Consider the following 27,597-nt stretch of genomic DNA (forward strand, 5'->3'; position numbering starts at 1 on the left):
GGGCCCCTCATCCCCACAGGTGATGAAGGAGGCGGCGAGCGAGCTGCTGCGCCCTCCGGCCCACGGCTGCTACATCCACGGCCTGTTCCTGGAAGGCGCCCGCTGGGACCCGGCTGCCTTCCGGCTGGCGGAGTCGCGCCCCAAGGAGCTGTACACGGAGATGGCTGTCATCTGGCTGCTCCCCGTGCCCCACCGCCAGCCCCCCGCCACCGGCACCTACCTCTGCCCCATCTACAAGACTCTGGCACGCGCTGGTAGGTGCCCTAAAGACCCATCTCTGGGAGCTGGGGCGGGCTGCAGAGGCCGTTAGGAAGAGCAGCCCTGGGGAGGCTGCGGGAGCCACTTGTCTGGCCCTGTGCTGACAGGGAGAGGCTCCCCTGGCCACGGGGGCCCAGGGAGATGGGGATTGCTGCAGCTGCGGGGTGGGAGCAGCTGGGCACGCTGGGTGTTCAGCAGCCTCTGTCCAGGAGCTCCCCCCGCCCAAGCCCACCCCAGGAACCACACGAGCCTTTCCCCAGCCCTGCTCAGCCCAGCCCCTTGCAGAGGGCTGGGATGTGGTCTCACACAGGGGCACTTGTTTGGGACATCTCTAAGGGCCACCCTGGTCCCAGCTGCAGTACCAGCCTCCTGCCTCTCTTCTGCATGACAGGGACACTGTCAACAACGGGCCACTCCACCAACTACGTGATGGCTGTGGAGATCCCCAGCGACAGGCCCCAGAAGCACTGGATCAAACGGGGCACGGCCTTGATCTGTGCCCTGGACTTCTAGCCCCAAACCCAGCCAAGGGGCTGAGCCAGGCCCAGCACGCAGCACAGGGCAGAGGTAGGTGGGGTGGGGGCTGCCCCATGCTCCCTCCAGCCATCCCAGGAGCATCAATAAATCCCACTTGGCCCCACCAGCATCAGGCACTCTGTGTCAGTGGAAGCCCCACAACCACCCCATGTTTTCAGTGCCACAGCAAGGGCCCAGCGCAGCCCCAGGGGCTGGAGCTGCCCTCTGTGCTCCCACTGGGATCCTCCCTCACACCCTCTCCCCAGGCTGGCTGCTACAGGAGCACTTCATTCGCTCAGACACAGCTGTATTTACAGAACTTGATACAACACAGGGGGGTCAGGGGGGTTCCCTTCCCTTCCCAAACACCAGTTTCAGTCTGGAGTTGACATCTATACAGATTTGCCCCTGTCCTGGGGCAGCTCCCCTGGGCCCTGTGACCCCCAAACACCCCCAAAGAGAGGTGCTGGCTGCTGGCTTCAGAGCCTTGGGCTGGGGGTGCAGGGTGCTGACAGGCCAGGCTGGGGAGGAGGAGCAAGCACCTGGGGCAGGAGCAGCTCTGGGCTGCCCCTACTGCAGCCCCATCCTGCCTGAAGCATTTCAGCCACTTACCCCCTACTCATGCATGGGGGGGGGAAACCAGGGCACCCACCCAGCAACCCCAGCCCAGCATGAGCAAGACCACCCCAGGAACTGGGTCTGTGCCTGAGTCAGGGGTTCCTGGAGCAACCCCAGGGGACCCCCAGGCACAGCCAGGGCCAGAGCCGCTCCCCCGGCCAGCAGCTGTGGCAGCTGCACGCTGCCTCCCAGCACAACGCAGGGCCGGGCACAAGGCCCAGTTCTGGGACAAGCCCAGCCCCACTGGCAGGGGGCTGCCACCCCGCGAGCCGTGAGGGGGGCACAAGGCAGGACAGGCCAGCCACAGTGGGGGGGCAGCTCAGGGCCACGGCCACCCGTGCTGGGGGTGGCAGGAGAACGGGCTCTGTCCGGGAGCCGCCGCGCTCGGCAGCAGCCCAAGCCTGGCTCAGACCCACAACTGCACTTGGGGAAGGGAGGGGGGTGGGAAACACAGACACCAACGTCCTGGGACAGCGCGGAGCTGAGGGCCTGGCTGCAGGGGGACACAGGCCACAGCCCGCTGTGGCCGCGGCGCCGCGCCTCGGGCAGCGCCAGCGTTCCCGGGGGGTCCCTTCCTGCCGCAGTGCCCAGCGCCAGCAGCGAGGTGGGCACAGGGCAGCCGGGGAGTGAGGTGGGCCCAGGCCGCTGCAGGACCCCTCAGGCTCAGAAGACGACGGTTTCTCTCTGTCACCAGGCTCCGCCTCGGGCTCAGCGCCGCGGTGCCCCTTCCATGGGCAAAGGGTCCCACGTGCCCCTGGCCCAACGCCACACGGAGCCAGGGCTGCCGCCGCTCAGTCTGGCTGCCCAGGCTACTGCCGCTTGGCTTTGTAGGGCCGGGAGCGTTTCCGGCGGTCCGGCTTCCTCTGCTTGTGCAGGCGGCCGATGCTGACGCCCTGGCGCCGGCGCACAGAGATGTTCTGCTCCACCAGGCTGGCCAGCATGCCTGGAGGGAGAGGCAGGTGTCATGGCCTGACAGAGTGCAGCCCTCCCCACCCAAAACCCACCGAAACCCACCAGTGGGTGCCCCCCAGGACTGTGGAATGAGGACACGGGAGTGGAGGCGTGCGGCTCCCCGGACAGAGCGCTGCTGCGTGCCTCAGGCATGGCAGGAAGAGTGGCTTTTTGCCAATCTTCCCAGGCTCCCAGCTGCTGCTCCCCCACGCTCATGGGGCTCCCCAAACTCCGCAGCAGGAGACAATGCCCCCCTACCCACCCACCTGAACCCCCTGCGCTGTCCCCAGCTCACCTTCCTGGGCCAGCATGGAGATGAAGGTACAGATGAACTCATCGTAGTTGTGGGTTCTCCTCTGGTCATCGATCTACAGAGAAATAAAAATCCACCAACAGCCCACAGGCAGGCAGTGGGCAGAGAGGGGAGTTCCAGGCCCCGTGGGGAGCAAAGAACCAGCATGCCCAGCCCATCCCACAGCCCCAGGAGACCAGAGCAGGACAGGAGCCACCTCCCAGGTCAGCTCAGGCCAGCACAGAACTGGGACGATCTCACAGTGTATTCCAGGAGGTGGGAAGAGGCAGGGGAGAGATCCTGCCAGGCAGACTCTCCCCCTCCCTCCCATCAGTGCTGCTGTCCAGCTGTGCCCCAGCTGCAGTGCTGTCCAGCTCCTAGCCTGGCAGAGGCTCCAGCCCCAAAGGCTGTTTGGTAACAGGAAAGGGACCCCGATCGCTCCCCCTCGCCCTTCCCCACTGAAGGACCCTCCCTCCCCTTCGACATAGACCCACCCCAGCCAGGAGCAGAACCAACAGCACAAACAAGCCCTCGAGTGCCACACCTTGAATTTCTTCCTCTTCTCCACCTCCTCCTTCAGGCAGGCCTCGTAGTTGGCGATCTCGGCCTCCACGCACTTGAGCAGCGCCAGCAGCTCCTGCCGGGACCCAGCGGAGCCACCGTCAGCACCCAGACCCGGCCCCAGCCCAGGGCCCAGCCGGGTGAGCTGGCGGCTGTGCCCCTCAGCACTGGGAAGGGGAGGATTCCTCTACCCAAAATCCACTCCATGGGGGACAGGGCAAGGGGTGGGAAGAGCTCAGTTCCTTGCAGGGCATTTCTGAACTGGAGGGTGATCTGTCAGGTGGCACTCCAGCCAGCTGGGCTCTGCCTGAGCCTGGCCCAGGCACAGGAACCTCCCCTCTGGAGCAGGGAAGGGCTGGTGCACCCCCAAACCCTGAGCCTGTTCTCCCCAACACAACCTGGAGGCTGCCCTTGAGGGAACAGCTTGTGCCAGCTCTTCCCCAGGGAGCTCCTGATGCACTTGTGCTGCCTGAGCCTGGCCCACCTCCAGCAGCGAAGTTACCGGTGGGCTGGGATTTGGGGGTGCAGGGTCCCCCCAGCCTCTGGCCAAGGCACAGCACAGCGTGCCCAACGCCTGGCCATGTGACACAGCAGCCCTGTGAGACACAGCTGCCACAAGGCACAGAACCTGCACTGCCCCAGGCCTCGGGCACAGTGGCGGTGACACACGAGGGGACAGCGTGCACATGCGGCTGGGTCACTGCGGCGCTGCCGAGGCTCCGGGCGGGCGCAGGGAGCTCCGCGCTCCCAGGGCTGTCGCAGCACAGAACTCACCTTGGGAGAATACTTTTCCCCCCCAGGGTGATCGCTGGTCCTGCCAAGTCCCACCTTCTCTTTGCTGTCACTGGCCTCACTGCCCTCCTTCTCCTCCAGTTTGATGGCGACCGCGGCCTCGTCACCAGGCTTGATGGAAGCGGGGGAGCCTTTCCCCCCATCTGCACACAGCGGGAGGGAGCGTTAGGAGCCGCCACGCAGCGTCACCGCAGGGAGACCCCCCTGCCCAGCACCCACCTGCAGCAGCCAGCGGGCAGAACACGCCGTCCTCGGTGAGGTGCAGCAGGCCGGTGCTGATGGCGGGGCCCAGGTCCCTGACCGCCCGGTTGTAGCGCATGCAGTCGACGCGCAGCAGCCCGTCCTCCTCCCCAAACAGCACCTTGGAGATGTGGGAGGTGACAGGGCTGGAGGGGCGGGTGGGGTTGGCCGAGCGGATGGGCGAGCGCAGGGGGGAGTTGAAGGCGCTGCCGATCTCGGAGGCGGTGTCGGTGCTCTCGTTGCTGGGGGTAGGAGAGGGCTGGGAGTGGGTGACCACGGCCACCGCGGTGCCCCCGGCGCTCGTCTTGATGGACAGGGGAATGGACAGATCCTTCTGCGACTCCTTCAGCTTCTCAGCCAGGACGTTGATGGTGTTGGGCTGTAGAACAGAGAGCTGGCCGTCCGCAGCCCCAGCCCCGTGCTCCTGCTTTCCTGGCCCTTTCCTTTTGTACCTGCCCAGGGACAAGCAGAGGGGGTGAGCACCTGGAGAGGGAGGGACAGGGACACTCGGTGCAGGCACTGCTGGCCCCACGCTCAGCACTCCAGGCTCTCTGCTGGGATGAAGCAAGGCCCAAAGCATTTCAAGGTCGCCCCTGCTGCCACCGTCCAGCACCCCACCCCAGAGAATCACTCAGCCGCAGGGAGCCCAGCACAGCCAGGGCACACAGGGTGCTGTGCACCCCTGCACCTCTTCCAGAAGCCCCAAAAGCAGCCCAGCTACACCCAAAAGTAGCCCAGCTGCACCCAGTGAACAGTCCATCAGCAGGCAGAGACCAGCCCTAACAGCACGCACACGTACAGGCTCCAGCACAGCTCAGGGCACTCAGGAGAGGGATCTGGAAACCACCACCAATGGCAGCTCCCTGCCCCTGCCCTCAGCTCAAGCCATCACCTGATAGCAGAGTTGGTGTTACGAACTTCCTCCTCATCATCATCATCGTAGTCATCCTCATCATCAGAGTACTGCTGGTGCTGCCGGACCGGGACTCGGCTGCGACCCACGCCTGCCGCAAGGTCTTCCTCCTCCTGCGGAACAGCACTGCTGACAGCGCGGCCAGGAGCAGCCCAGCGAGGACCTCCTGGCTCCAGCTGAGCACCAGCGCCCACCCCTTGCCAGAGGAGATGGAAGACCCTTCCCCATGCTTGCTCAGCCAAGCCACACTGGCACTGGCTGACCTTGGCCAGGTCGGTCCCCATCCACACTCTCAGCCTCCCGCCTGGGTCCGGGCTGCGAGGGGCCAAGACCGGCTGATGGCTGGAGGCCGCTGGAAGGGAGAGGCTGGAAGCAGAAAGCTCAGCTTGAGCCAGCCACGCTGCTGGCCTGGAGCCCAGCTCACCTGCATGGGGGACTTGGCGTAGTTGTGGTTATCCAGGAAGGCTGGCAACCGCTGCACGATGGGGTTGGGGTTTGTGGGAGGCGCCCCATTGATACCGCTCGCTGCCTTCGCCACCGGTTTGGACTTGTTGGGGGGGCTCTGGGTGGGTGCGGGGTGGCCCTGGCTGGTGGGCTCATCAGAGCCATCTGCATGTGAGCACAGCACAGCTTTTTGTGAGCAGCACCTCAGCCTTTTCCTCGATGCCCTCTGCAACCCCTCTGCCACCCCTCTGCTGTCCCACACAAAGAGCTCCTGCTTGTAACACCCGCTTCCCATTCCATCTCCAGCTGTCACCAGTGTCCCCAGGCTTAAGCCCTCCCACCTTCGAGCCCCATGTCCCTCCAACACTCCTCCCAGGCACACCTAGCACAGCACAGCGCACACGGAGCTGGGCTGGGAGAAAAGCAAGTGAAGCTGCCTGGAGCTCACGGCCACCAGCCCATGCCCCTCACGCAGGTACAGGGCCTACCTGGGTGGGTGCTCTCTGGAGTCACAGCCTTGCTGCTGGCTGGCTTTGTCTCTTCAGGAGGTTGAGGCTCCTGAGACTTCTGGGTCTGGATCAGCTCTGGCTGAGTTACTCGGATAAGCTTGAAGGCAAATGACAGACAGAGACTGAGTGCTGGACCAGGGTGACCACACCACAGCCCCCCCCCCCCCACTCCAGCACCACAAAAGAGCTCACAAGGGCGAGCCAACTGCCAGCACCCACATGCACACCCACAGATAACGTCCCAGGCCAGCAGCAAGATGCCAGGCAGTGAGGCTCGTTACCTCCTCTCCCCAGAAGATGCTTCCCAAGGCCAAAAACCCCACCAAACCCCAGAGAGATGCCCTGCAAAGAGCCTGTCCCCACCCCAGGCTCCCTCCGCGCTCAGGCTGTCCTACCTGCTGCAAGGCCTCCAGCACAGTCTGGCGGTTCATCTTCAGGATGTGCAGTTTGGACTCGTACTTCACCCTCCGATCCGGCACCACAGCCATCAGGTTGAAGCGGATGTCATGGTAGGGCTCCCTGGGGGGAGCAGAGCAGCCCTCAGGCCAACTCCCTCACCCCGAGGCAGCCACGGCCCAGCTCAGGGACAGAAGCCCCACTCCTGCCCCACGGACTGGGCAGCAGCAGGACCCCTCTGCCTGCTCCCAGCCTCCATGGCCCTCGTGGGGACTCCGCACGGGCAAACCATGGGTGAGAGGAGGTGGCTGTGCACTGCAGCCCCCCACCCACCCCCCCCACCTGTGTGGCACAGAGAGAACAGCAGAAACACTCAGGGAAATGGGGAGGGGACATACCCTGCAGTGGCCAGGCCGATGCGCTCCATGATCACCCTCCTGGCTTTATCCGTCCACTCCTCGTCATCGGCCCAGGGCCCTGGGACAAGGCGGCAGCGCGGGGATGAGCGAGGCAGCCAAGGGCCCCGCTGCACCCGCGGAGCGGGTCCTGCACCCCACCAGAGGCAGGGTGCCCACATGTGGAACCCCCCTGCCTCGGCTGAGTCACCCGCAGGGCGGGAAGGCGAGCGCTGAACCCCACAGGCCATTCACAGGCTGCAGGGTCTCCAAGTCCAAGGAGATCCCAGGTCTCCCTGGGATCAGCCTGCCTGAGGATGAGGTGCTCGGAAACACAAGCACAGGGAGCGAGCGCCTCGCCGAAGGGCCCGGCAGACAGACGGACACGAAGTCCTTGTGGGGTGAAAGGTGTCTGAAGGGCCCAACTGGTGGTCAGGGTGACCGAAGGGGTGGTCAGCCTGCCACAGTCTGCGCTGGGGCCTTGTGCCTCACCACACAGCAGCTGTTTGGCATGAGGGACAAACAGCAGTGCAGAAAGAGCACACGACCCCGAGCAGGTGGGGAGGGGAACAGCAAGGCTGGAAGAAGCAGCACAGTGCCTTCCAGACTGGGCCCCCAGGGCATGGGCTCCAAAGTGAGCTGTCATAGAATCATAGAATCCCAGACTGGTCTGGGTTGGAAGGGACCCCAAGGGTCACAGAGCTCCAACCCCCTGCCACAGGCAGGGACACCAACCTCCAGGCCTGGAGCTACACAAGGTTGCCCAGGGCCCCAGCCAACCTGGCCTTGAACACCCCCAGGGATGGGGCACCCACCCCCTCTCTGGGCAGCCTGTTCCAGCCCCTCACCACTCTCTCTGGAAAGAACTTCCCCCTAATATTTCATCTAACCCTTCCCTCCTCCAGCTTTACTCCATCCCCCTTGTCCTGCCATTCTCTACCCTTTTAACAAGCTGATTCCCCTCCTGTTTCTCTGCTCCCTTCAGGGACTGGAAGGCTGCAATGAGGTCCCCCCACAGCCTTCTCTTCTCCAGGCTGAACCAGCCCAGCTCCCTCAGCCTCTCTCCATAGGGGAGCTGCTCCAGCCCTCTGATCATCTCTGTGGCTCCTCTGACCCCTCTCCAACAGCCCCACATCTTTCTTGTACTGTGGCCCCAGCTCTGGACACAGGACTCCAGCTGGGGAGGGCAGAGCAGAGAGGGACAATCCCCTCCCTGTCCCTGCTGCCACCCCTCTGCTGATGGGGCCCAGGCTGCCATTGGCCTCAGGACAAACCTGGGAGCCACTGGACCAATTCCCCCACGGCTCCAAGGCCCTGAGAAAACACACACACCCCCCTGGATGTACCAGGGTGTCCCCTGGACTGTGCCAGGGACAGAGGGTTCTTACCATGGTCGATGGGATACACCTTGAGCCCGTCCAGCTCGAAGAGCCGCCCCTTGATGGGGACGTAGCTGACAAAGTGAAAGGCCTCCATGGTTCGCACAGCGCTGATGCCGTTCTGCTTCTCTGGCAAGTGCCGTGGCTCCGGCCTGCGGGGGGATAGAGGGGAGAGCTCATGGAGAGACCACCATGGGGAGGTCTTCTGGGGAGAAGGGGCTGGGAGGGAGCCCCTGGCTCACCTGGCATGGCTGTTGTGGGCCTTGGCCAGCTCCGGGGCGTTGCCGATGGCATAGCCTTTACTCTGCAGGAACGGGAGAGAGGGGGGCACCACTGAGGGTGACAAAGGGCTTCACCCACTGACCCCTGCACCCTCCTGCCGGCGCCCCAAGGCCTGGGAGGGGAGCTTGAGGCACACCCCCTGCCCGCCGATCCGCGGGCCGGGCTGGAGACACCGCGCGGAGACACACACGGGGCTGGAGAGCGGCGCGGAGGCGCGCAGGGCGCTGGCGGCAGCGCAGCAGCGGCGCAGCCAGAGTGGGCTCGGAGCTGCGCGCGGTGTCAGGGGACCCCAGCCCTGCGCAGGGCACGGGAAGGGGAGCGGGGAGGCGGCGGAACAGCCCGGAAAGCAGCGTCCCGGGGGCAGATCCGCTGGCCCCACCGCGCCCAGCCCTGCCCGCCCTACCTCGGGGCTGAAGCCCTTGGTGAAATCCTTCATGCGGCTCAGCGTGGGGCCCAGGTCCACATTGTTGCAGTTCAGGAGGACGCTCAGGAGGGCGTGGGTGGCGCAGGAATTGGGGATCAGCTGGAGGGTGACACAAGGACCATCTTTACCCACAGCAACACGAGGTCACCCTTCGGCAACCCCGGAGAGTCATCAACAAGCAGTGGACCAGCACTGACGTGAGAGCCACTCCTGAGAGCAGCAACTTGGCTCTCCAAGGAAGGAAGGAGGTCAGTTTAGGGAACCACACCGTGCCCCCAGGAGCATCAGCTCACAGCACGGGCCTCAGGGCAAGCTCACAGCCCTTCCTGGACTCCCCCCAGCTTGGAGCTCAGGGCAGAGACTCCCAGGAGAGACAAGACCAACAGGAGCTCTGCAGCCTCTCAGGACCACGCTGCTTCCCTGAGGTGTCAGATGAGACACACAGACACTCCTCCCCTGCCTTGGGCCTACCTGGTGAGCAAAGAACATGTTATTAACGATGTCATCGTCGATCACCGACGTCTCATCCACCAGCGTGGAGACCTTGCGGCGCGACCTGCGCTCCTCGATCCACTTGAACAGGAATATGAACCCATACACGGGGCTGCCGAGAGAAGTTGGTGGCTGCAGCATTTTGGAAGGACCAGAGAGGAGGGGTTGCTCTGCCCAGCACCAGAAACCTGCTGCTTCAAACCATGGGCAGAGCCAAAGCCCAGAGGAAGAGCTGCACCACCAGCCCTGTCTGTCTGGAAGCTGGGAGCAGCCCCAGCCCCACGTCACCACGGACACTCTCCTGTGTGGACGCTCTGGGCTCAGACAATCAAGCCTGAGAACGTTGGGTGAGGTCTGACAGGGGTGAGGAGGCTCAGACAGGGAAGCAGGAGGTGAGGTTCACCTGCTGGCACCAACCAACCTGCAGGACTCCAAAGAATCCCTCCTCCTAAACAGACATCACTTCCCATTGCCAGAGGGGTTCAGACAGCAGCTTCCAGGAAAGCAACACGCCCAAAGCCATCCCAAAGCACCAAGGGAGGAAGCCCACCCTGCAAACCCACTGCCTGGCACTGCACCTCCACGGGGAAAGGGAGCTGGATCCCTTGCAGCATGTCCTCCCCCTGCCCCACAGGGTCCTTCTCAAGGCACAGGAGCGCCTGTCTGCCCCAAACCAGACAAAGTACTCTTGGTTCTCCAAGCTCCTGGGCCCAGGGACCACCCTGCACCCCCACACCTGTGACTTACCCTTGGCACTTGCTCTGCAGATCGTAGATCTCCTCAACCTGCACTCCCTTGACCCCTGTGGGCAGAGGACAAGCTGGTGTAACACTAGGAGCAATGCCAAGCAGGAAAGCAGCTTCCCAGGGGGACTGCTCATACTCACCAAAATCTTCGACCAGGAGTGTGAAGAGACCTGGAAAGGGACAGAGCCAGCAGGTTACTCCAGGGCCAGGAGAGCAGAGCAGAAACCTGCTGCCACCAGCCACCAAAAGGTCCCACGTGGTCCCCAGCCAAGGTGCAGCCAGAAAAAAAATGCAGCAGAGCAGCACCAAGAGCACACAGAGTCCCCAGAGCTGCTGAGCTCCAGCTCATCACAGAGATGCTCTGGCTCCCTCCATCTCTCCATGCTCATCCGACATCCTCTTCCTCATGAGGACCTGAATCAACCCTCTCCCACTAGAGAGCTGGACTGACCCCCAGGGATGGGGTGCTGGGAAGGAAACCCCAGCAGCAAGGAGGGCCTGGAGGACACACACACACTCCTGACTGGAGCAGACCCCAGGGCCCTGCAGCCCAAGCCCGCTGGGGTCAGCGGAAGGCCGGCAGCGGGGGGACAGCCGGCCCACAGCACTGGGGCTGCGGGGGGTCCAGGGGCAGGAGGCCCCTCTCCACACCTCTCTCCTCCCCACAGCACCAAAGCCAAGAGCCTGCCTACAGCCACCACAGAACTCCTGGGATGGGACACAGCCAGGGACACAGGCACACAGCAAGGAGACACGAGGGGTGATCAGGCACCAGCGAGCAAGCAGCTGCAAAGGCAGGGAGCCTGAAGTTCAGGTGATTCCCCCCAAACACACCACCACCCCCAACATGAGGAGTTATAGAATCCCAGACTGGTCTGGGTTGGAAGGGACCCCAGGGATCACAGAGCTCCAACCCCGCCTGCCACAGGCAGGGACACCAACCTCCAGGCCTGGAGCTACACAAGGTTGCCCAGGGCCCCAGCCAACCTGGCCTTGAACACCCCCAGGGATGGGGCACCCACCCCCTCTCTGGGCAGCCCCTTCCAGCCCCTCACCACTCTCTCTGGAAAGAACTTCCCCCTAATATCTCATCTAACCCTTCCCTCCTCCAGCTTCACTCCATCCCCCTTGTCCTGCCAGTCTCTGCCCTTTAACAAGCTGATTCCCCTCCTGTGTCTCTGCTCCCTCCAGGTACTGGAAGGCTGCAAAGTTACTGAGCTCCAGACTGGAATAATAATCTGCTGCAAGCCCAGGAGGAAGGCCAGGGAACAGCAACAAGGAGGCTGCACTCCCCAGGAACATCCCTGCAAGAGAAGGGTTTAAGGATCCTGAGGGAAGCAGCTCAGGCAAGGAGGGAAGAGGCCCAGCCCCAAACACGCAGCGCTGCTCCCATGGTTGGCACCAGGAGGAGAAGACCAAGCAGGACTCCCAGGCTGGCTGTGGCTCCAGCCCACAGCACACCCAGCAGCCCCCCAGGGCCATGTGTCAGAGCAACAGGGCTGTGCCAGAGAGAGGAGGACACCACATCTCCCTGTGCACACCAGGAAGGGACAAGACATGGGGGGAACGAGCTGCAGCAAGAGAACTTCTGACTTTGCACAACTCTTCACCCCCAGCACAGCCAGCCCTGGGCCTGGGGCACAGGCATCCCCTTGGGCAGGTCCCACAGCCATGGTGACCTGAACTACTTCTGCTCTGGGCCAGGACTCCCAGGGGTCCCTTCCAACCATGTTTCTCCTCCCATTCCCTTCAGTATCTCCTCAGCACCCACAGAGGGCACAGGCAGCCCTGCTGCTGCCATCACCCCTGGAGCATCTGACACCTCCACCACACAATCTTTTGGGTGCCTGGAGGAACCATTGCAGTGCCCACAAGCACACACAGGATGGTGGGTGCCAGGGCTCCCCTCTCTGCCCAGCAGCCACTGCACACAGCCCAAATCTGGAGGTACCAACCTTCATGCCCCTCAAAGCACGAAGAGCTTTCAATCCTCAGCAATGTGGTGAGGGCCAGCATGTGCTGAAGGCCAAGAGCAGCACATCAGTTGTTCCCAGCTGCCACCTCTGCACCCAAAACCTCTGCCCACCCAAAGGCAGGTGGCTGTGCCACGCTGGGAGCCTGCCTCTGCCCTAGGCACATCATCTCCCAGGTGTGAGAATCCCAACCACATCCCACCTTCAGCAGCCTTAAGAAGGGGGAGCAGAGGAAGGATTTCTGTGGTTCCCAAGCACCAGCAAAAAGAGGGCAAAGAGCAGCAAAGCCTGGGCTGAGGGGGAGACCAGCAGCTGACAGAACCTGCTGCTGAGCATGGCAAAGCTCAGGGGGAAGAGGAGGAGGAGGGGGAAACCTCCTCACCTGGAGCCTCACAGATACACCCTCACCCCGCACAGGCCGGCTCTGGGGCCACCAACACCCCCAACTCGCCCTGTGGCACCTGAGAAGCGTCACAACCACACACGGCCCCAGATGCGGCCGGCTCCGGCCCCCAGATCCACCCGGCTGAGCTTCATCCGGGACCCCGCCACAGACCCCGCCTTCCCCGTGGCGGCGGGAAGGGTTCACCCGCCCCGCTGCCGGCTGCTCCGGCCCCGCAGCCGGTCCCTCAGCCCGGGGAGGGGAGGGGGGAAAGGGTTTGATCCGCCCGTTCGGCTGCCCAGCCGGGCCGGGCCCCGCCGCCGCTCAGCGCTGCCTCTGGCTCAGGGGCGGCCCCACGTACGCGGCTCTCCGCGGGCTGGGGGGACCTTTCGGGCGGCGGCTGCCGGCGCCGGGATGAGCGACTGGGAGGCGGCCGGGGCGCCGCGGGCCCCACTAGGGCTCTTCCCGGCGCGGCGGCCAGCCCGCGGCCCAGCCCCGGCGCCCGAGAAGGGACCGCCGGCCCCCGCTACAGCCGGAGCGGGCCCCGCAGGCCCCGCCGCCCCCCGCTACAGCCGGAGCGGGACCCGCGGGCCCTGCGCCCCCCCGCAGGCCCCCGCAGGCCCAGCCGCCCCCCGCCGCAGCCTGAGTGGGCCCCGCAGGCCTCGCCGCCCCCCGCTGCAGCCGGAGCGGGCCCCGCAGGCCCCGCGCCCCCTCCCCCATAGGCCCCGCCGCCCTCTCCCAGCCCCGTTCCCGGCCCCCGGCCCCTGCCGCCGCGCACCGGGGTCGCTCTCCAGCTCCAGCCAGCCCTTATTCATCTTCCCGCGGGCCGGGCCGCGCCGCCATGTCCGGCCCCGCCGCCCGTCCCGACTCCGGGTCCCGCCGCTGCCGCTACCGCCGTCGTCGTCGTCGCCCGCCCCAGCGCGTCATCGGTACGCGACGCCAGCGCGCGCGCGCGCTGCGCCACATCCGTCCCTAGGGAGGGTGGGCGGTGGCGGCGGCGCCACAAAGGTCCCGCGGCGCCGGGGGGTGGGGGGGGAGCTCTGCGGCCTGCTCGGGACTTCGGCCCCCCCCAGCAGGGCCGCGCCTGGGCCTGGGGCTCAGCAGCTCAGGGCTGCGGCCGGTGGCCGGGGCCTGCCGTGCGGGCCCGGGCACCCCGCCTGCTGTGCGGGGCTCCCGCTGACCGCCCTTAGCCGGGGACTGGCGCCAGGAGCCGGCTGCAGGCCGCGGCTGCCCCCCCCGCGCGGCCCGAGGGGAGCGGGGCAGCAGCACCGAGCCTGCCCGCCCGGGCGGTCCCGTTCGTTCGGCTCTCAGAAGCCTCAGGGGACACAGCTCGGCCCTCCTGGCAGCCCCACAGAGCCCCACGGAGCCCAGCTCGCACCCCCAGCTGCAGCCCGGGAGACACGGGCTCCCGAGGGCCGGCTCGGGTATGGGGCCCTTTTGGGAAGTGCTGCAGGGGTGGGAAGGGAGCCCCAGAGCCCATGGGGTCCAACCCCCTGCCAAAGCAGCTCCCCAGCTCATATTGCACAGGGCGGCGTCCAGATGGGGCTGGAATCTCTCCAGAGATGGAGACTCCACACCCCCTGGGCAGCCTGTCCCAGGGCTCCCTCACCCTCACTGGGGAAAAGTTCTTCCCCATCTTGCTGTGGAACTCCCTGTGCTCCAACTTGCAGCCATTGTCCCTTGTCCTGTCCCCACAGACACTGAAAAGGGGCTGCCCATTCCCCTGCATCCCATCCTTCAGGTATTGATAAACATTCATAAGGTCCCCCCTTAGTCTTCTCTTCTCCAGGCTGAACTGCCCCAGCTCAGCCTTTCCTCACAGGGGAGATGCTCCAGGCCCTTCATCATCTCCGTACCCTCCTCTGGACTCTCTCCAGGAGATCCCTGTCCTTTTTATCCCAGGGAGCCCAGAACTGGACACAACACTCCAGGTGGGGCCTGACCAGGGCAGAGCAGAGGGGGAGGATCCCCTCCTGTGACCTGCTGGCCACACTCCTCCTGATGCCCCCAGGATCCCATTGTCTCTCTCAGCCCCCAGGGCACACTGCTGGCTCATGGCCACCCTGTCACCCACCAGGACCCCCAGGTCCTTCTCCACAGAGCTCCTCTCCAGCAGGTCACCTCCAGCCTGTACTGATTCCAGTGGTTATTCCTTCCCAGGGGCCAGACTCTCCACTTGCTTTTGTTGAACCCCATCTGGTCTGTCCCTGCCCAGCTCTCCAGCCTGTCCAGGTCTCTCTGGGTGGCAGCGCAGTGTCCTGGGTGTCAGCCACTCCTCCCAGCTCTGGATCAGTGGCACTTGCTGAGGGTGGATGCTGTTCCCTCATCGAGGTGGTCGATGAAGATGTTCAAGAAGACCAAACCCAACACCAATCCCACTAGTCACAGGTCTCCAGCCAGACTCAGATCACCACCCTCTGAGCTTGGCCCGACAGCCAGTTCTCATCCCACCCCACTGCCCATTCTCCTCTCCCACACTCAGAGACGAGGGGCTCTCAGCAGCACAGCTCATTGCAAGCGCTCCAGAGCCATTAAATCCAGGCCCTGAGGAATCAGAATTCTGCCTCTCCTTCCAGCCTTCACACCCCCATCCCTCCTCTCTGCCCGTTGCCTGTCACCCAGTGCCCCCGGGCCTGCCATTACCCAGGCTGCGTGCAGGTCAATCAGCCCTAACGGGCTCCGCTCCCCGCCCTGCGGGACGTGTCCCAGCCCGCCAGCCCCACCACAGCTCTCCTGCCCCAGGAGGTGCTCAGCACAGGCACTGTGTGTTTGCAGGAGGGTAGGACAAGATCCCACAGCTCACCCCACCGTGGGACGGGGCCGCGCTGCGGGGTGGGACTTTGCTCCCACCAAAGGCACCGCGGCAGCTGCGGGGGCTCCGCGGCGGCAGCGGGAGCGTGCACACCCCCACACCCCCGGGGAGGAGCGAGGGATGAAGTCATGGCCTGGCCCTGCACGAGCTATTTAGGGGCTCTAATTATTATTATTATTATTTTCCTTTCCCGTTCCGCTGGCTCGGAACAATGCCCGGCCCGGCGGGGCTGCGGTTCACACCATTGTGCGGGGCTGCCCTGCCTCAGGAAGGGGGAGATCCTTATCGCCCCAGCCTGACCAGGCCAGCCCAGCGAGCTCACTGGGTGAGGAGAGCAAGCAGCCCACGGGCTCTCACCCACCCCCTAACCCCCTTGCTTTTGGGGGAGGCCAGCATCGAGCCCGCTCCCCCCCAACCCAGCCATGTCTTGCCCAACCCAGCCTTGTCTTGCCCAACCCAGCCTTGTCCCACCCAACCATCCCCCCAGCACCACCAGAAACACACCCAGGATGGGGTGCAGCCCCCTCAAACCCTGCTGGGCCACCCTCTGCATGTCCCCGCTCCCACCTGGGCACAGCAACGGTAGTGGCATCGGTGCCTCTCCTGTGTTTACCCAGGAACGGGTCTAACCTGCCCACAGCCCTGTTCTTTCTTCCTGCACCCTGCCCAGCCCTAAAAACGGTCTGTGGCTGGTGGGGACAGACAGGTTGGCAGTACCAAGCACCCAGGAAAGGTTGGGGGGGGGGCCCTGTCCCCCCTGGCATACTGTGGGCAGCGTGGCACAGTTCTGGCTCCTCTGGCACGGTGAATGGCTGGGCTTTTCCTTGGCAATGGGGCCTTTTTGGGGTGACAGGCAGTTTTCCCCCCCAACGAGAGCAGGCAATTGTGCTTCCCAGACCTGTGCTGGGATGGAGAGAGCCCAGAGCCATGAGCTGCTCCCAGCAGCACCGTGCTCAGCCTGTTTATTTGCAGAGAAAGCCAGACCCTGAGCTCCCTGGGGCACCAGCACAGCGGTGGCACTGGGCCTACCAAGCCCCAGTCCACCCTGGTGACTGTGGCCCTGCGCCTACCAGCTGTGCCCCACCATGCCACCCAGTTCAGCGGTGGCCCTGCAGCCACTGAGGGCGATGAGGACCTGCCCAGGAGCCAGCCCTGGCATCCCATCCACCTCAGTCAGGGTGGAGGGACCAGGCTGGCACTGCTGCAAAGCCCCCCACCAGCCTGCGAGCGCCCCGGGGCCACCTGCAGCACGGGGAGCCGGCCGGTCCTCACCCACGGGCCATCACCCTGCCCGCCCTAAGCGGCCACCGCTTGCCGGGGCACGCGGCTCTTCTCGCCGTGGGGTTTGGCCCGGCCCTTCTTGCCCACGTCCACACCAGCCAGGGCGTGCTTGGCTTGGGCCAGCTTGCTCTTGCGGTGGTGGGAGCGGCTGGTGCCGCACCAGAGGCGAGCGCAGTACTCCTCCACCCGCCGCAGGTGTTGGGAGCTGAGGAGGTGCATGATGTCCTTGAACCAGGCTTTGGGAGCCTGTGCCCCCATCCAGGGCTGGGGGCAAGGTGGGTGCTGGGGCTCATCCCCCCGCTCCCGGGGGAAGCTGCGTGCCAGCTGCTGGCTGGGGATCACCTCCAAGGCCGTCTTGGCCACCGTCTGGGTGAAGCCGTGCTCCAGCGTCTTGCAGTAGTAGACGCCGGCGTCGCGGCGGTGCAGCCTGCGGAACAGCAGCCCCTGCTCCGTCTGCAGGACGCGCTCGTCCGTCTTCACCTGCCAGACAGCACAAGGTTTGGGGAGGGCAGCTCCAGGCTTGGCCCCACGGCTCTTCCTGTGCCCACCCCAAGGGAGCCAGGCAGGAGCAAGGAGGGGAGGGGGGCTCACCTCGTCCCGCTGCTCGTCGGGGGGTCTCTGGACGAACCACTGCAGGCGTGCCTGCGGCGACCGGGCTGTGCACTCCAGGAAGGTGCTGTTGTCCTCTGCCCCAAAAAGCACCTTCTCCTCCACGCTCTCCAAGTCATCCACTGGGGTGAGGGCAGAGAGGGGCTCGCAGCGAGGGCAGAGCTGGCCATCACCCCCTGCCCAGCCTCCGCCTGTCCACGTCCTCCTGGGCACAGAGCCCAGGCCTGGCAGCACCCACCATCCCTCAGGGCACCCCTTGGTCTACAGGCTGGAGAGATGAGGGAGCTCCCAGCCCAGCTGGGTCAGCTACAGGCCCCTCCACGTGCTGTGGGTGTTGGGATGTCTGGGGGTACCTGGACAAGGTCCCAGCCCCATAGGCCATCCCCAGTCTCTCACCAGTCAGGTTCTGGTCCAGGCACTGGTGCACAGGGTTGCCGTGGCGGACGTCCTGCCGGCGATAGCGGCGCTTGCCAGAGGCCTGGTAGCGGGTGCAGGCGGCCCCATCCCAGGCACAGTAGGGATCCCTGGCCAGGCAGCACTCGGCACAGGCCGTGCCGTAGGTCTGGCACCGGTGCAGCCGTACCTGAGCCACCCCCAGGCTGGAGCCCACGTAGAGCGTTTGCTGGGGGAACAGCACCGAGACGGTGAAGCTGCTGGCAGCCCCCGTGGGCATGGTGCCCAGGGACCCCAGCTGGGACCACCAAGCACCACACAGGCTTTTGAGAGGCCAGTGGCAGCAGCTCAGCCCCTCCCAGTCACCCGCCTCCTCCCCAGCCCCACGGCCAAGCCATGTCTCTACTCACGCGCTTGACAGAGATCTCCATCTGGGTGATGGGCACAGGCACCTGCAGCAGAGGAGAGAGGCCACGAGGCTGGCAAACACCTCACTCATTTGGGTGGGGGCACCAGAAATGTTTTTGGGGAGGGTGAACACACTCCCAGCCACCCGCTGCCCTCACAGCCCCGAGGTCTCTCAGCACCCAACGGTAGGGTGACGGCGCTGAGCCTCCATCCCCACCCTGAGCCCACCCAGCCGCTCCCTCTCTTGAACACAGGGCAGCCCCACCAGCACCTTAAAAACCTGCAGCTCCTCCAGCACAACCTCCTCACTCATGGCCAAGCTCGTCTTCTGCAGCACCACCACCTTCAGCACCGAGCCAGCATCTGTGGGAGGGTGAGGAGGACAGCAGTGTGGGCACCCCACACACCAGCAGCGTGCCCCCCGCTAGCCCCGGGGCTCCGTCCTGCCTGCCGCTCCCGCCGCTCACCCGTCCCGAGGAAGAGGACGTCGTGCTGCCCGTCCTCAGCCTCCACCCTGTCCACCACGAGCTGGAGCAGGCGGTGGGGCAGGTTGGTCTTGACGAGGAGGGGCTGGCGGTGCCGGGGGTAGACAGGCCTGTGCATGAGGGGGTGAGCGCGGGCGAAGTGCAGCACCTCGTCGGGGAAGTCCTTGGTGGTGCCATACTGCCGCCGGGGCTGGTTGGTGGTCTTGCTGGGACACTGTGGGGATGAGAAGGGGACCAGCTTGGCCATCCCAGCACCCGTTGCTCCCTCAGAGCTGCCTCGGGTCCCTCCCTGCCCTCCAAATCTGGGATTCATCCCCAGCTGCTCCAGGGTGAATCCCACGGGGAGCCTGTCCCAGCAGGTGAGAAGATGGGGATGTGCCTCCCAAAGAGCAATCAGAGGAGCAGAGAGAGAGAGAGGGGACCCGGAGCTCCAGGGAGTGGCTTACCACGCCTGGCCGTGGGTACGGCACCCGGCCCTCGTAGGCACCCCACCGGTGGTGGGGGCTCTCCCGGTGGGCGAAGGGCCCGTTGAAGACCTCCCAGATGTCGGCCATGCGGTACACGCAGACAGCAGAGCCCTGGAAGACGTGGCTGAAGGGGACTGGCTGTGAATGGGGTGAGCCAGGCGTGCGCGGCGCCGGCAGCGTGCGCGGCGCCGGCAGCGTGCGCGCGGGGCGTGGGAGCGCCGACATCTCCACATGGTCCAGGGCGGAGGTTGGGCAGCACCCACGCGGTGACAGTGACAGGGCAGGTCACAAGTGGCTGCTCCTGGTTTGGCCTCAGGGGCTGGAGAGCGACCACCCACCTGATGGTGCTGAAGAGGGCGTAGATCTCCGGGCTCTTCCCATCCTTCGTCCTCAGCAAGAAGACATCCTCTGGGGATGAAACCATGGGGTTTCTCCCTGGAAGCCCACGGGCCTCCCAGTCCACCCAGCTAAGGGACCAGCCCTGGAGAGCTCCCCAGCTCCATGCACCCCTTACCCAGCTCATCAAAGTGGGTGTCGATGCCACCAGGGCCAGGGACTGAGCACACCAGCCGGGCTTTGTTGAAGGTGCTCCACTTGTTAACCAACACCCTCTGGCCACCAGCATCGTTCTGCAGGGACAGGGACCATCAGGGCCACCGCTGTGACTTGGCACGTCCCTGTCCCCCAAGGTCTGTACCCACATCTTACCACACAGACCCGTGCCACCCTGCTGACAATAGCGTGCTCCTTCGTGTCTGCCTCCACCACCTTCTCCGTGAAGAAGAAATAGGCTTTGTCGTTGTCCCGGTCATCATTGTCTGGGATCAAGTGGGCTGCCACAAATTTGGGGTCTACAAGCAAGAGCTGGTCATGTCAGGTGGGGCCAGAGGGACATGGCTGCTGCCTCTGGACCCCCGCACCATGCTGGAGTGGATGCCACTCAGGAGGACCCCCCAGACCCTCCTGCCTCGGTGCTTTTCCCAGCTCATACCTGGCACGGGGGATGCCAGGGCCAGCAGATCCTGTGACCACTGCACAGCTTGTGGTGTTAGCCCAGGAGGCGGGGATGGAGGGGATGGAGGGGGCGGAGGGGATGGAGGGGGCGGAGGGGGCGAAGGGGAGCCGTTACCATTGAGCAGGCGCTGGTCCACCTCGGTGCGCAGCGCAGAGCGGGTTCCTGTGCTGCGGAAGATACCGGGATCACGGCCCAGGAAGTCTGCGGTGAGGCCGGTGTACAGCTCCCCCCCTGGTGAAACACCCCAGCCCGGGCTGAGAACCAGCCCCCCCCTCCCCTCCCCGGCACGGGGACACGCCTGGTCCCGGCACCCCCCAGGCTCCCCATCCCTGAGGAGCTCAACCCACCGATGATGGTGCTGGCGAAAGGGCGGCTGGGCTCATGTGGGCACCTGCCCCGGCCGGTCTCCACGCCGTCAGGGTCCAGGCTGAAGGCGTGCTGGGTGAGGGGAGTGGGCAAGTGAGACCCCAGCCGTGCCCCAGCAGCGGGGTCATGCCTATGCCCCGGGGCTGGCACCACTCCCTGCCCAGCTCACAGGAACGGGGTGCTGCCTTTCCACTCTGGCAGCCCCACCGCAGCCCCTGGCAGGGCACTGGGACCCCAGGATGTCTGGAGAGGTGACACCAGGGCAGAACGGTGGGGGAGCTGGGGAGGGTGCACCACAGGGCAAAGGCACAACAGGGTGCTGGTTCCTCACACACACACCTCCCACCCCGATATCCAGCACGGGGCAAACAAGGCATCCCGCATCCCCACGCAGTCCCAGCCCCCCCCCCCAGGAAGGAGGTGGGAGATGGGGATCCACCTCCCCAGGAGTGTCCCGAGGGGGATGCTCAAGGTGGGCACCCCACGGCCGCCCTGCCCTACCTCGCCACGGTGCCCCACGTAGACGAAGGCGCAGACGGGGTGGAAGGCGCCCGTCCCACAGGCCAGCAAGTGCGTCCGGTTGTAGGGCTGCAGCACACGGATGTAGTTGGCACAGTCGGTCTGGGGGGACAGCAGGGTAGGGGAAGGGTCACGGGGGGGGCTCGGGTGCACCCCCAGCCCCTTGCCTGTGCCGGCAGCCCTATGGTGGCAGGTGAGCCCCAGTGCGGGCGCCCCGGCTCTCCGCCGGCACCCCGGTGCCAGCACTGCGACCAGCACCCACTGGTGGGGCTTGCACAGCCTTTGTCTGGGTGGACTGAGCCTCCTGCATGAGGAGGGGGCTTTTCACTGGTCCTCCTGCTGTTAAGAGCATCCCCGGGGATCACACCCCTCCCTGCTGGCACCTCCTGCCTGCAGGCAGCGTGCTCATCCCATCACAGCGCCAGGGCAGCAAGGTGGCCCTACACCCAGCCCCCCAAAGCCTGGGAACCCTCCTCTCCCGACACCCAGGACACAGCCAGCTGCAGGGACGTTCTTCCCCTCACGTTCCTGCTTGATAAAACAAAGGGAGGAAGCATGGGAGATGGATACCCCCTAGACAGCCTCAGTCGCTGCTGCCGGGGATTGTCCCCTGCTACTGGGGACCAGTGGTGATGACAACCCCAGGGCTGCGGTTCCTGCTGGGAAAGGGGCTCCCATCCTCCTCCCGCTCGGGCATCACCACCCTTAGAAGGCTCAGCAGCTCCCCTGACCAGCACCAGCCGTGTGGACCCCCCCTGCAGGGAGGGAGGCCCCTTGTTTACCGGGAGCAGGCACTGAGCTACCCAGGGCTCCCAGCCTCCCCGGGGTTGGTTTTTTTTCCCCTTCCTGAGGAGCCCCTGAAATAGCACATTACAAAAAAGGGCCAAGAAAAATAAAACCTTGATCCAGCCCTGGCCTGGGTCTGTCAGCAAGAGCTGGGAAGGTAAACACAGCGGGAGGGACTGGCACCCCCGGGAGCCGCGGGGTCCCTCCCCTCCACAGCCCTGCTTCGTGTCAGGGCAGGGGGAATGCAGACAGGGGCCAGGTTTGGGAGGGGGGGGTCACTGAACCCGAGTGAGTTACAGAATTCCCACCGTCAGGATGGTTCGGGGTGGGTTGGACTAGACCACTGGGGTCTGGAGCAGAGCAAGGGGGGGGGGCTTTTGGGCTCTCTGAGCTCAGATCCTGCAGCCAGCTATCCCTGCCTGCTGGCCACCGCTCCACAGCCATGGAGACTGTATCTCCAGAGGAAGAGTCAGGCTTGGTCACCAACTCACTCCATCCCTCCATCCATCCATCCATCCATCCATCCATCCATCCATCCATCCCTCCATCCATCCCTCCATCCCTCCCTCCATCCCTCCATCCACCCACCCATGTGTCCCTCCCTTCACCCCACCTTCACTGGCAAAGGACACAGCACAGCCCCAGGATAGGGGAACCAGCCGGCACTGGGGCACAAGGAGATTCCCCCCCCCAACTCCCACCTTAGGGCAGAGTACATAGGGGGCAAGACTCACCCCTGGGTCCTTCCCCTTCTGAAAACACTCCTCTGTCTGCCCCGGGAGGGGTGGCCAGTAGATCTGAAACACAAGGGACCTGCTGGAGCCAGGATGGGGCACAGCAGGGACCCAGCCTCAAAACACACATCACCAGGGGCTGGTGGCACAGGGATGGAGAGATGGACCTGGAGAGGCACCAGCAGCTTGCCAGAGCCCACACAGCCCGAGGGTCCCACCCTGAGACCCAGGGCAGGACCACCCCCCTCCTTGGGGGTGCAGAAGCCGCAGCCGGAATGGACTTGGGTGGTCACGCTGGGCACAGCCAGAGTTGCCCTGAAAGGGGGATGGGCTTGCACACAGTGTGGGAAGGGGTGCAAGGGGACAGCAGGGAGCAACGGGCTCCTGAGGCCCCCACAGCCTTGGGCAGCTCTTGGCCCAAGGGCAGCTTGGGTACACAAGCCCGTGACCCGGCGCGGTGACCCAGCGCGCTGAGGGGCACTTCATTTCCTCCCTCCACTCCTTCAGCCAGGAACAGCCAGGGCCACGTCTAGACAACGAGAATCCAAAGGAGGGAGGGGAACCAGGGCCGAGGGCTCTGCCAGCTGAGTCCTGGCACAGCTTGTCACAGTGATGGAGGCTTTGTGCTCCTTGTCCCTGTGGACGCTCAGCTGCGGATCTGGCCCTTGGAGGGATGCGCATGGGGATGGAGAGTGCTTGGGCTCCTGATGGCAGCTTTTTAGGAGAGCAGGACCCTGCTCAGCACCCAGGACTTGCAGGCGGGCTGTGACCCCCCCCTGCCACCCATCACTAATTGCCAGGGAGTGGTCTGGCAGCCCCCCAGCCGGACCTCCCCTGCCCACAGCTCAGGGCACTTTGGGATGGGGACATCCCATGGCAGGTCTCACTTCAGGGAGGCTGCACCCGGCTCTGCCAGGCATTCCCTAATCAGGGGGGGACACAGAGACCCCAGGGTGCTCAGCAGGACCTGGCTCACCTCCTTGGCATCTGCACTGGGCCCGTCCAGGAGCAGGGAGTAGAGCACATCCTTGCCCCCGATGAAGAGCCGGTCCCGGTACTCGTCCAGGTAGAGGGAGCGGAAGCCCAGGAAGCCTCGGTGGCCAAAGAAGAGGACGGAGCGGTTGGTGCCCAAAAGCTCTGCCAGGGAGAGAGGGAAGTGTCAGGAGAAGCCATCCCAGTGCCCACCCTGCCAGCCCACCCTGCCAGGACAGCACAGGCCCTCAGCCCTGAGCTGTCACTCAGCACCGGGATGAAATGGGAAGGGGACAGATAACATCCCACAGCTCAGTGCCCATCCCGGGGTGCAGCCCTCAGAGGATGATGTGGCAAAGGGGTGGCACAGCAAGGAAGCTGGGGAGGGGTGTCATGCCAGCTCCCAGTTCCTGAGCACCCCGAGCGCCTGCCTGGGAGGTGGGAAAGGATGCCCGGACCCCCACGCTGGCACTGAGGGATCTGAGCTTTTTCAGGGAGCAGCCAGAGGACTGCGATGGGCACAGAGGTGGCACAGAGCTCTCCAAGCTGCTGCTTTTGAGTCCTGCAGAGCCTTCCCAGGACAGCAGGAAAGCTGCCCCCTGGCATCCATCTCCATCCCTTCCCGGTGGTGCAGGCACCCCAGCCCCACCCTGCCTAGGGTGCTGCTCTCCCTCCCAGCCCAGGGCAAAGCCACAGAGCCCGTGGGCAGCAGGGTCCCAAAGTTTGCCCCCAGCACGCTCAGGCTGAACTACCCCTGGCTTTGCCGTGCCAAGTCAGGGTGCACAGGAGCTTGGCAAAGCCTGTGCCCCCCATCCACCCTGGGACGATGGAGGGAGCAGATGTGGGTTGGGCCAGCAGCGGGTCCTGCCCCCCCCCCCCCATCTGCTGCCAGGGACACAATAGCAGGCGCCCAGCCAGTGCCACAGGGAAAGCAGCACACAGAGCCTGCCACCACCACCACCGCCAGACCCCGCTACCGGGGCTTCCTCCCTGCTGCAGCACAGAGCCGGGGCTGGGCAAGGGTGCTGGCACGGGGGCACCACACTCCTGGGACAGACACCACCTCCTGGCACCCCCAGGAGCCTGGCACAACGGGCTCTGATGGCCAAGGCTCCCAGAGCCAGTCCAAGCCCAAAGCCCTGGGTGCTGAGGGGGCTCCCATGGTGATGGGGACGGTGGCACGACTGGCATCAAGTGGGAAATGACTTCTGGGGTCAGTAAGAGGCATGGCAGCACCTGCCCAGCCTCTGCAGAGGGAGAGGGCAAGGCCAGGCTCCAAAACCCCATCCCAGCGACCACCCGACCCTGGGCCAGGCCACCGCGCCAGCCAGGCGGAGGAGGAGGAGGAGGAGGACAAAGCGCCATTGATGAAGCACCCCCATGTCCCCAGACACCCTCGGGCTGGGGAAGGCTGCCAGCCACTGCTGCTGACCCCAAGGAAACCCCCAGCTGGAGCAGTCCCCACAGGATGGGGGCGGTACTGGGACTGCCAGCAGCCCAGGACACCAGCGTCCTGATCCTGCCCTTGCTGGGAGGACAATTGTCACCTCCAGCTAGGAGGTGGCCAGCCATGCAATGTCCCTCCCCATACCGGTGGAAAAAGCCTCTTTGGGACCCAGGAGGGAACAGCCACCTCCATCCCATCACACACAGCCCCAGTGCCCTAACTGGTGATGCTGGTGTGGCAGGGAGAGACACAGCCCGGCAGCTCCCCTCACCAGGGACACCTCTGTCCCTGCACACAGAGCTGGCACCAGGCTGGGGCCCCTCCAGCCCCAGGTCCCCAGGGGTTCCTCTCCTCTCTCCTCCCGGGCTGCTAAGCCCAGCCCAGGAAAAGGCTCCCGTCTCCTTCTATTCTTGCCCTGCAATAACATTTTCCCAGCTCAGAATAACATTGGCCAAGTCACCGGGCTCCTCGCATTGTTCCGCCGGCTTCCCGCTCCCCCAGCCCAGACAGATCCCTCCTGTGCTTCGGGTTACACCAGCTCTGGATCCTTCCCCATCCTTGGCTCATCTCCCCAGGGAGCAGCACCCTCCACCAGCACCCAGCACCCCTCTGCCCTGGGGTGCAGCAGGATGGGGGTCCCTTGGGGGAGGCAGCTCGCGCTCTCCCAGCCCAGACAGATCCCTCCTGCGCCTCGGGTTACACCAGCTCTGGATCCTTCCCCATCCTTGGCTCGTCTCCCCAGGGAGCAGCACCCTCCACCCGCACCCAGCACCCCTCTACCCAAGATGGGGGTCCCTTGGGGGAGGCAGCTCACGGGGTGCCAGGCTGTGCTGCAGCACCAAAGACACTGCACCCCAACACCAGCCAGAGCAGAAGCCTCTCAGAGCAAAAGAGGGGGGGACAGGGCCACCCCTGCACCCTCGGCACACCTTCCCCTGCACCCCCCCCAAGTACCACCCGGCAGCCAGAGCCACGCACAGCCCAGCACAAGCAGCTTGGGTCCATCCCAGCTGCCATTTCAGAGGCTTCTCATGGTTTTAATTGCAGAGCTCGTTAATTGAGCTCCTTCCCCGAGGAGGGGGCGGCACAGAATCCGTTTGGTGGGGAATTTCAGTTTCTGTTTCCCATTTGGAAGGGGAACGGAATAATCAGCTTCAGAATAATTAAAATTGAAAAATAAGCAGCTTCAAAAGGCTGCTGGGTCCTGGGGGAAGCCAAGGAGCCCACCCAGCCCTGGGGAAACCCCCTTCACCCCGGGGCTGGCACCCAAGAGGGGATCAGGTGCCAAACTAGACCTGAGCCCCACAGCCAAGCTCTGCCGGGCCCCCCAAACCTCCTGGTCCCGCTGCCAAGCGCAACCTGAGGACCGCGGGCTGAGCCTGGAGCCACCCGGCTGCTTCCCAGAGTACGGGGTGCGGGCACCGCGTGCCTCTGTTTCCCCAGCTCGACAGAGGAGGGAGCACCTGGGGCCACCCGCTCTGCCCTGGGACAGAGCCGGGGACGCAGCCAGCCCCCGGCCCAGGGCAGGGCACCCCCGGGGGGGCAGCACAAAGGCAGACGGCAGCTCTCCCCCGGCACAAGGACGCGCCTCACAGCCTCCACGGCTGCCCCAGGACAGGTTCCCCACTTTTGGGCACGGAGGGGGGAGCAGGGCGCTCCGACCCCTCCTCTCTTGGGCACGGTGGGCGCAGCTGGCAGAGCGCGGGGGGCAGCATCACGCGGAGGGTTAATTAGCCCCCCGGGCACCTCAGCACCCACCACCCGGGGAGGGAGAGGGAGGGGTGTCCCGGAGGGTGCCAGGGCTGAGGAGCACCCAGGGGACCCGCCGGGGGGGGACAGACAACCAACTCCCACACACTCTGAGCACCCACACGGATGCCCAGGCCAGGGGAGCACCCACGCACAGCGGTCACCACCCCACCCACGTTCCAGAGCCCAAACCAGCGCCGTGCCTCAGTTTCCCCTCTCCACATGAGAGGCGATCCCATCCCCTCACCGCCCGGTTCCCTCACCCCACCTCCTGACCCCCAACGCCCCCCGGGGGCCCCGGGAGAGCGCCGAGCACCCACCCACCGACCCCCCCCGCCCGACCCCAGCCCCCAGCGCACCATTCACACGCACCCCCCCCCCCCCGACCCGTAATCCCGGACGTGGGGCCAGCGTTCCCAGCCGCGGCTCCTCACGTCCCGTGGGGACACGAGTGGGGACCTGCCGGCCCGGGCAGCCCCCCCCACATGCCCGACTCACCGCGGTAGGGCAGGCGGAGCCGGGGCAGGCTGCGCCCCGCCGCCAGCAGCGCAGCCCCCAGCCAGCACACCGACACCCACGCCGGTCCCGGGGCCGCCACCCGCATCCCGCCGCCGCTCCCGGGGTTGCCCGTGGCACCGAGCTTTTATGGGACGCCCGTCCGCCCGCCCCTGACCCGCCCCGTCCCGCCCCGCCATCCCCCCCCCCCCCCGCTCCGTCCCGGGGTGGGTGTCCCGCACGGCCCCATCCCGGGGGGGCCCTGAGAGCTCCGCACACCCCCAAATCGTCCCGGCCACTGGCGGGTCTGGCTTTGCTGCAGCCCCCAGCGCTCCCCCAGTCCCGCAGCCGGGTCCCCCTCCCCGGCTCAGCCCCAGGGGTGGGGAGCAAGGGAGGGGGAGCTGGGGTTCCCCCAGCCTCGCCCCCCTGCAAGGGTGGGAGAGGGCAGGGTGCTCGGGGTGGGGTGGCACAGCCCGTACCCGGCTCTCCGGCCCCA

General features: G+C 65.4%; 3 protein-coding genes across 4 annotated transcripts in view; 1 reads left to right on the forward strand and 2 right to left on the reverse strand.

The window, feature by feature from the left end:
- DNAH1 (dynein axonemal heavy chain 1) overlaps window positions 1–881 on the forward strand; it is a gene marked incomplete at its 5' end in the record, with an annotated part of 81,988 nt that extends 81,107 nt beyond the window's left edge. Inside the window, 2 exon segments of the mRNA XM_084269502.1 lie at window positions 20–254; window positions 650–881. Of these exon segments, the coding sequence (XP_084125628.1) occupies window positions 20–254; window positions 650–771 (357 nt within the window). The 3' untranslated portion in view covers window positions 772–881.
- A 1,285-nt stretch (window positions 882–2,166) lies between these two features.
- BAP1 (BRCA1 associated deubiquitinase 1) lies at window positions 2,167–13,430 on the reverse strand. 2 transcript variants are annotated; one of them, XM_084269800.1, is made up of 17 exons: window positions 13,342–13,430; window positions 10,349–10,378; window positions 10,210–10,264; window positions 9,442–9,574; window positions 8,950–9,069; window positions 8,507–8,568; window positions 8,274–8,416; window positions 6,889–6,967; window positions 6,490–6,613; window positions 6,074–6,191; window positions 5,566–5,750; window positions 5,121–5,254; window positions 4,208–4,680; window positions 4,025–4,131; window positions 3,180–3,272; window positions 2,639–2,711; window positions 2,167–2,335 (listed from the first exon to the last, which is right to left on the reverse strand). In XM_084269800.1, the coding sequence occupies exons 1-17, from the start codon at window positions 13,376–13,378 to the stop codon at window positions 2,202–2,204; spliced, it is 2,100 nt and encodes a 699-aa protein (XP_084125926.1). In that variant the 5' UTR covers window positions 13,379–13,430; the 3' UTR covers window positions 2,167–2,201. The 2 variants fall into 2 exon arrangements, with proteins under 2 accessions (XP_084125926.1, XP_084125925.1); XM_084269799.1 differs by having other exon boundaries at window positions 3,971–4,131.
- A 2,908-nt stretch (window positions 13,431–16,338) lies between these two features.
- SEMA3G (semaphorin 3G) lies at window positions 16,339–27,210 on the reverse strand (the record flags this gene model as incomplete). Its single annotated transcript, XM_084269474.1, has 16 exons — window positions 16,339–17,136; window positions 17,248–17,387; window positions 17,662–17,887; window positions 18,069–18,110; window positions 18,338–18,429; window positions 18,534–18,765; window positions 18,998–19,142; window positions 19,357–19,426; window positions 19,533–19,647; window positions 19,727–19,869; window positions 20,148–20,264; window positions 20,381–20,471; window positions 20,901–21,020; window positions 22,439–22,501; window positions 23,415–23,575; window positions 27,105–27,210. 16 exons carry the CDS (start codon window positions 27,208–27,210, stop codon window positions 16,672–16,674), a joined length of 2,328 nt encoding a protein of 775 aa, XP_084125600.1. The 3' UTR covers window positions 16,339–16,671.
- Between the last annotated feature and the right edge of the window lie 387 nt (window positions 27,211–27,597).

Source organism: Gallinula chloropus (genome assembly GCF_964237585.1).
Source record: "Gallinula chloropus genome assembly, chromosome: 12".
NCBI classification, from domain to species: Eukaryota; Metazoa; Chordata; class Aves; order Gruiformes; family Rallidae; genus Gallinula; species Gallinula chloropus.

Bases quoted from the DNA above. Each gene is read 5' to 3' on its own strand.
- BAP1 (XM_084269799.1), bottom strand. From the start codon at position 13,378: ATGAATAAGGGCTGGCTGGAGCTGGAGAGCGACCCCG. The intron at 10,379-13,341 runs GTGCGCGGCGGC...GTCCCTTTCCAG, and splicing joins GGAGCTGGAGAGCGACCCCG to GTCTCTTCACACTCCTGGTC. The intron at 8,417-8,506 runs GTGAGCCAGGGG...ATCCCCCCGCAG, and splicing joins GCCCACAACAGCCATGCCAG to GCCGGAGCCACGGCACTTGC.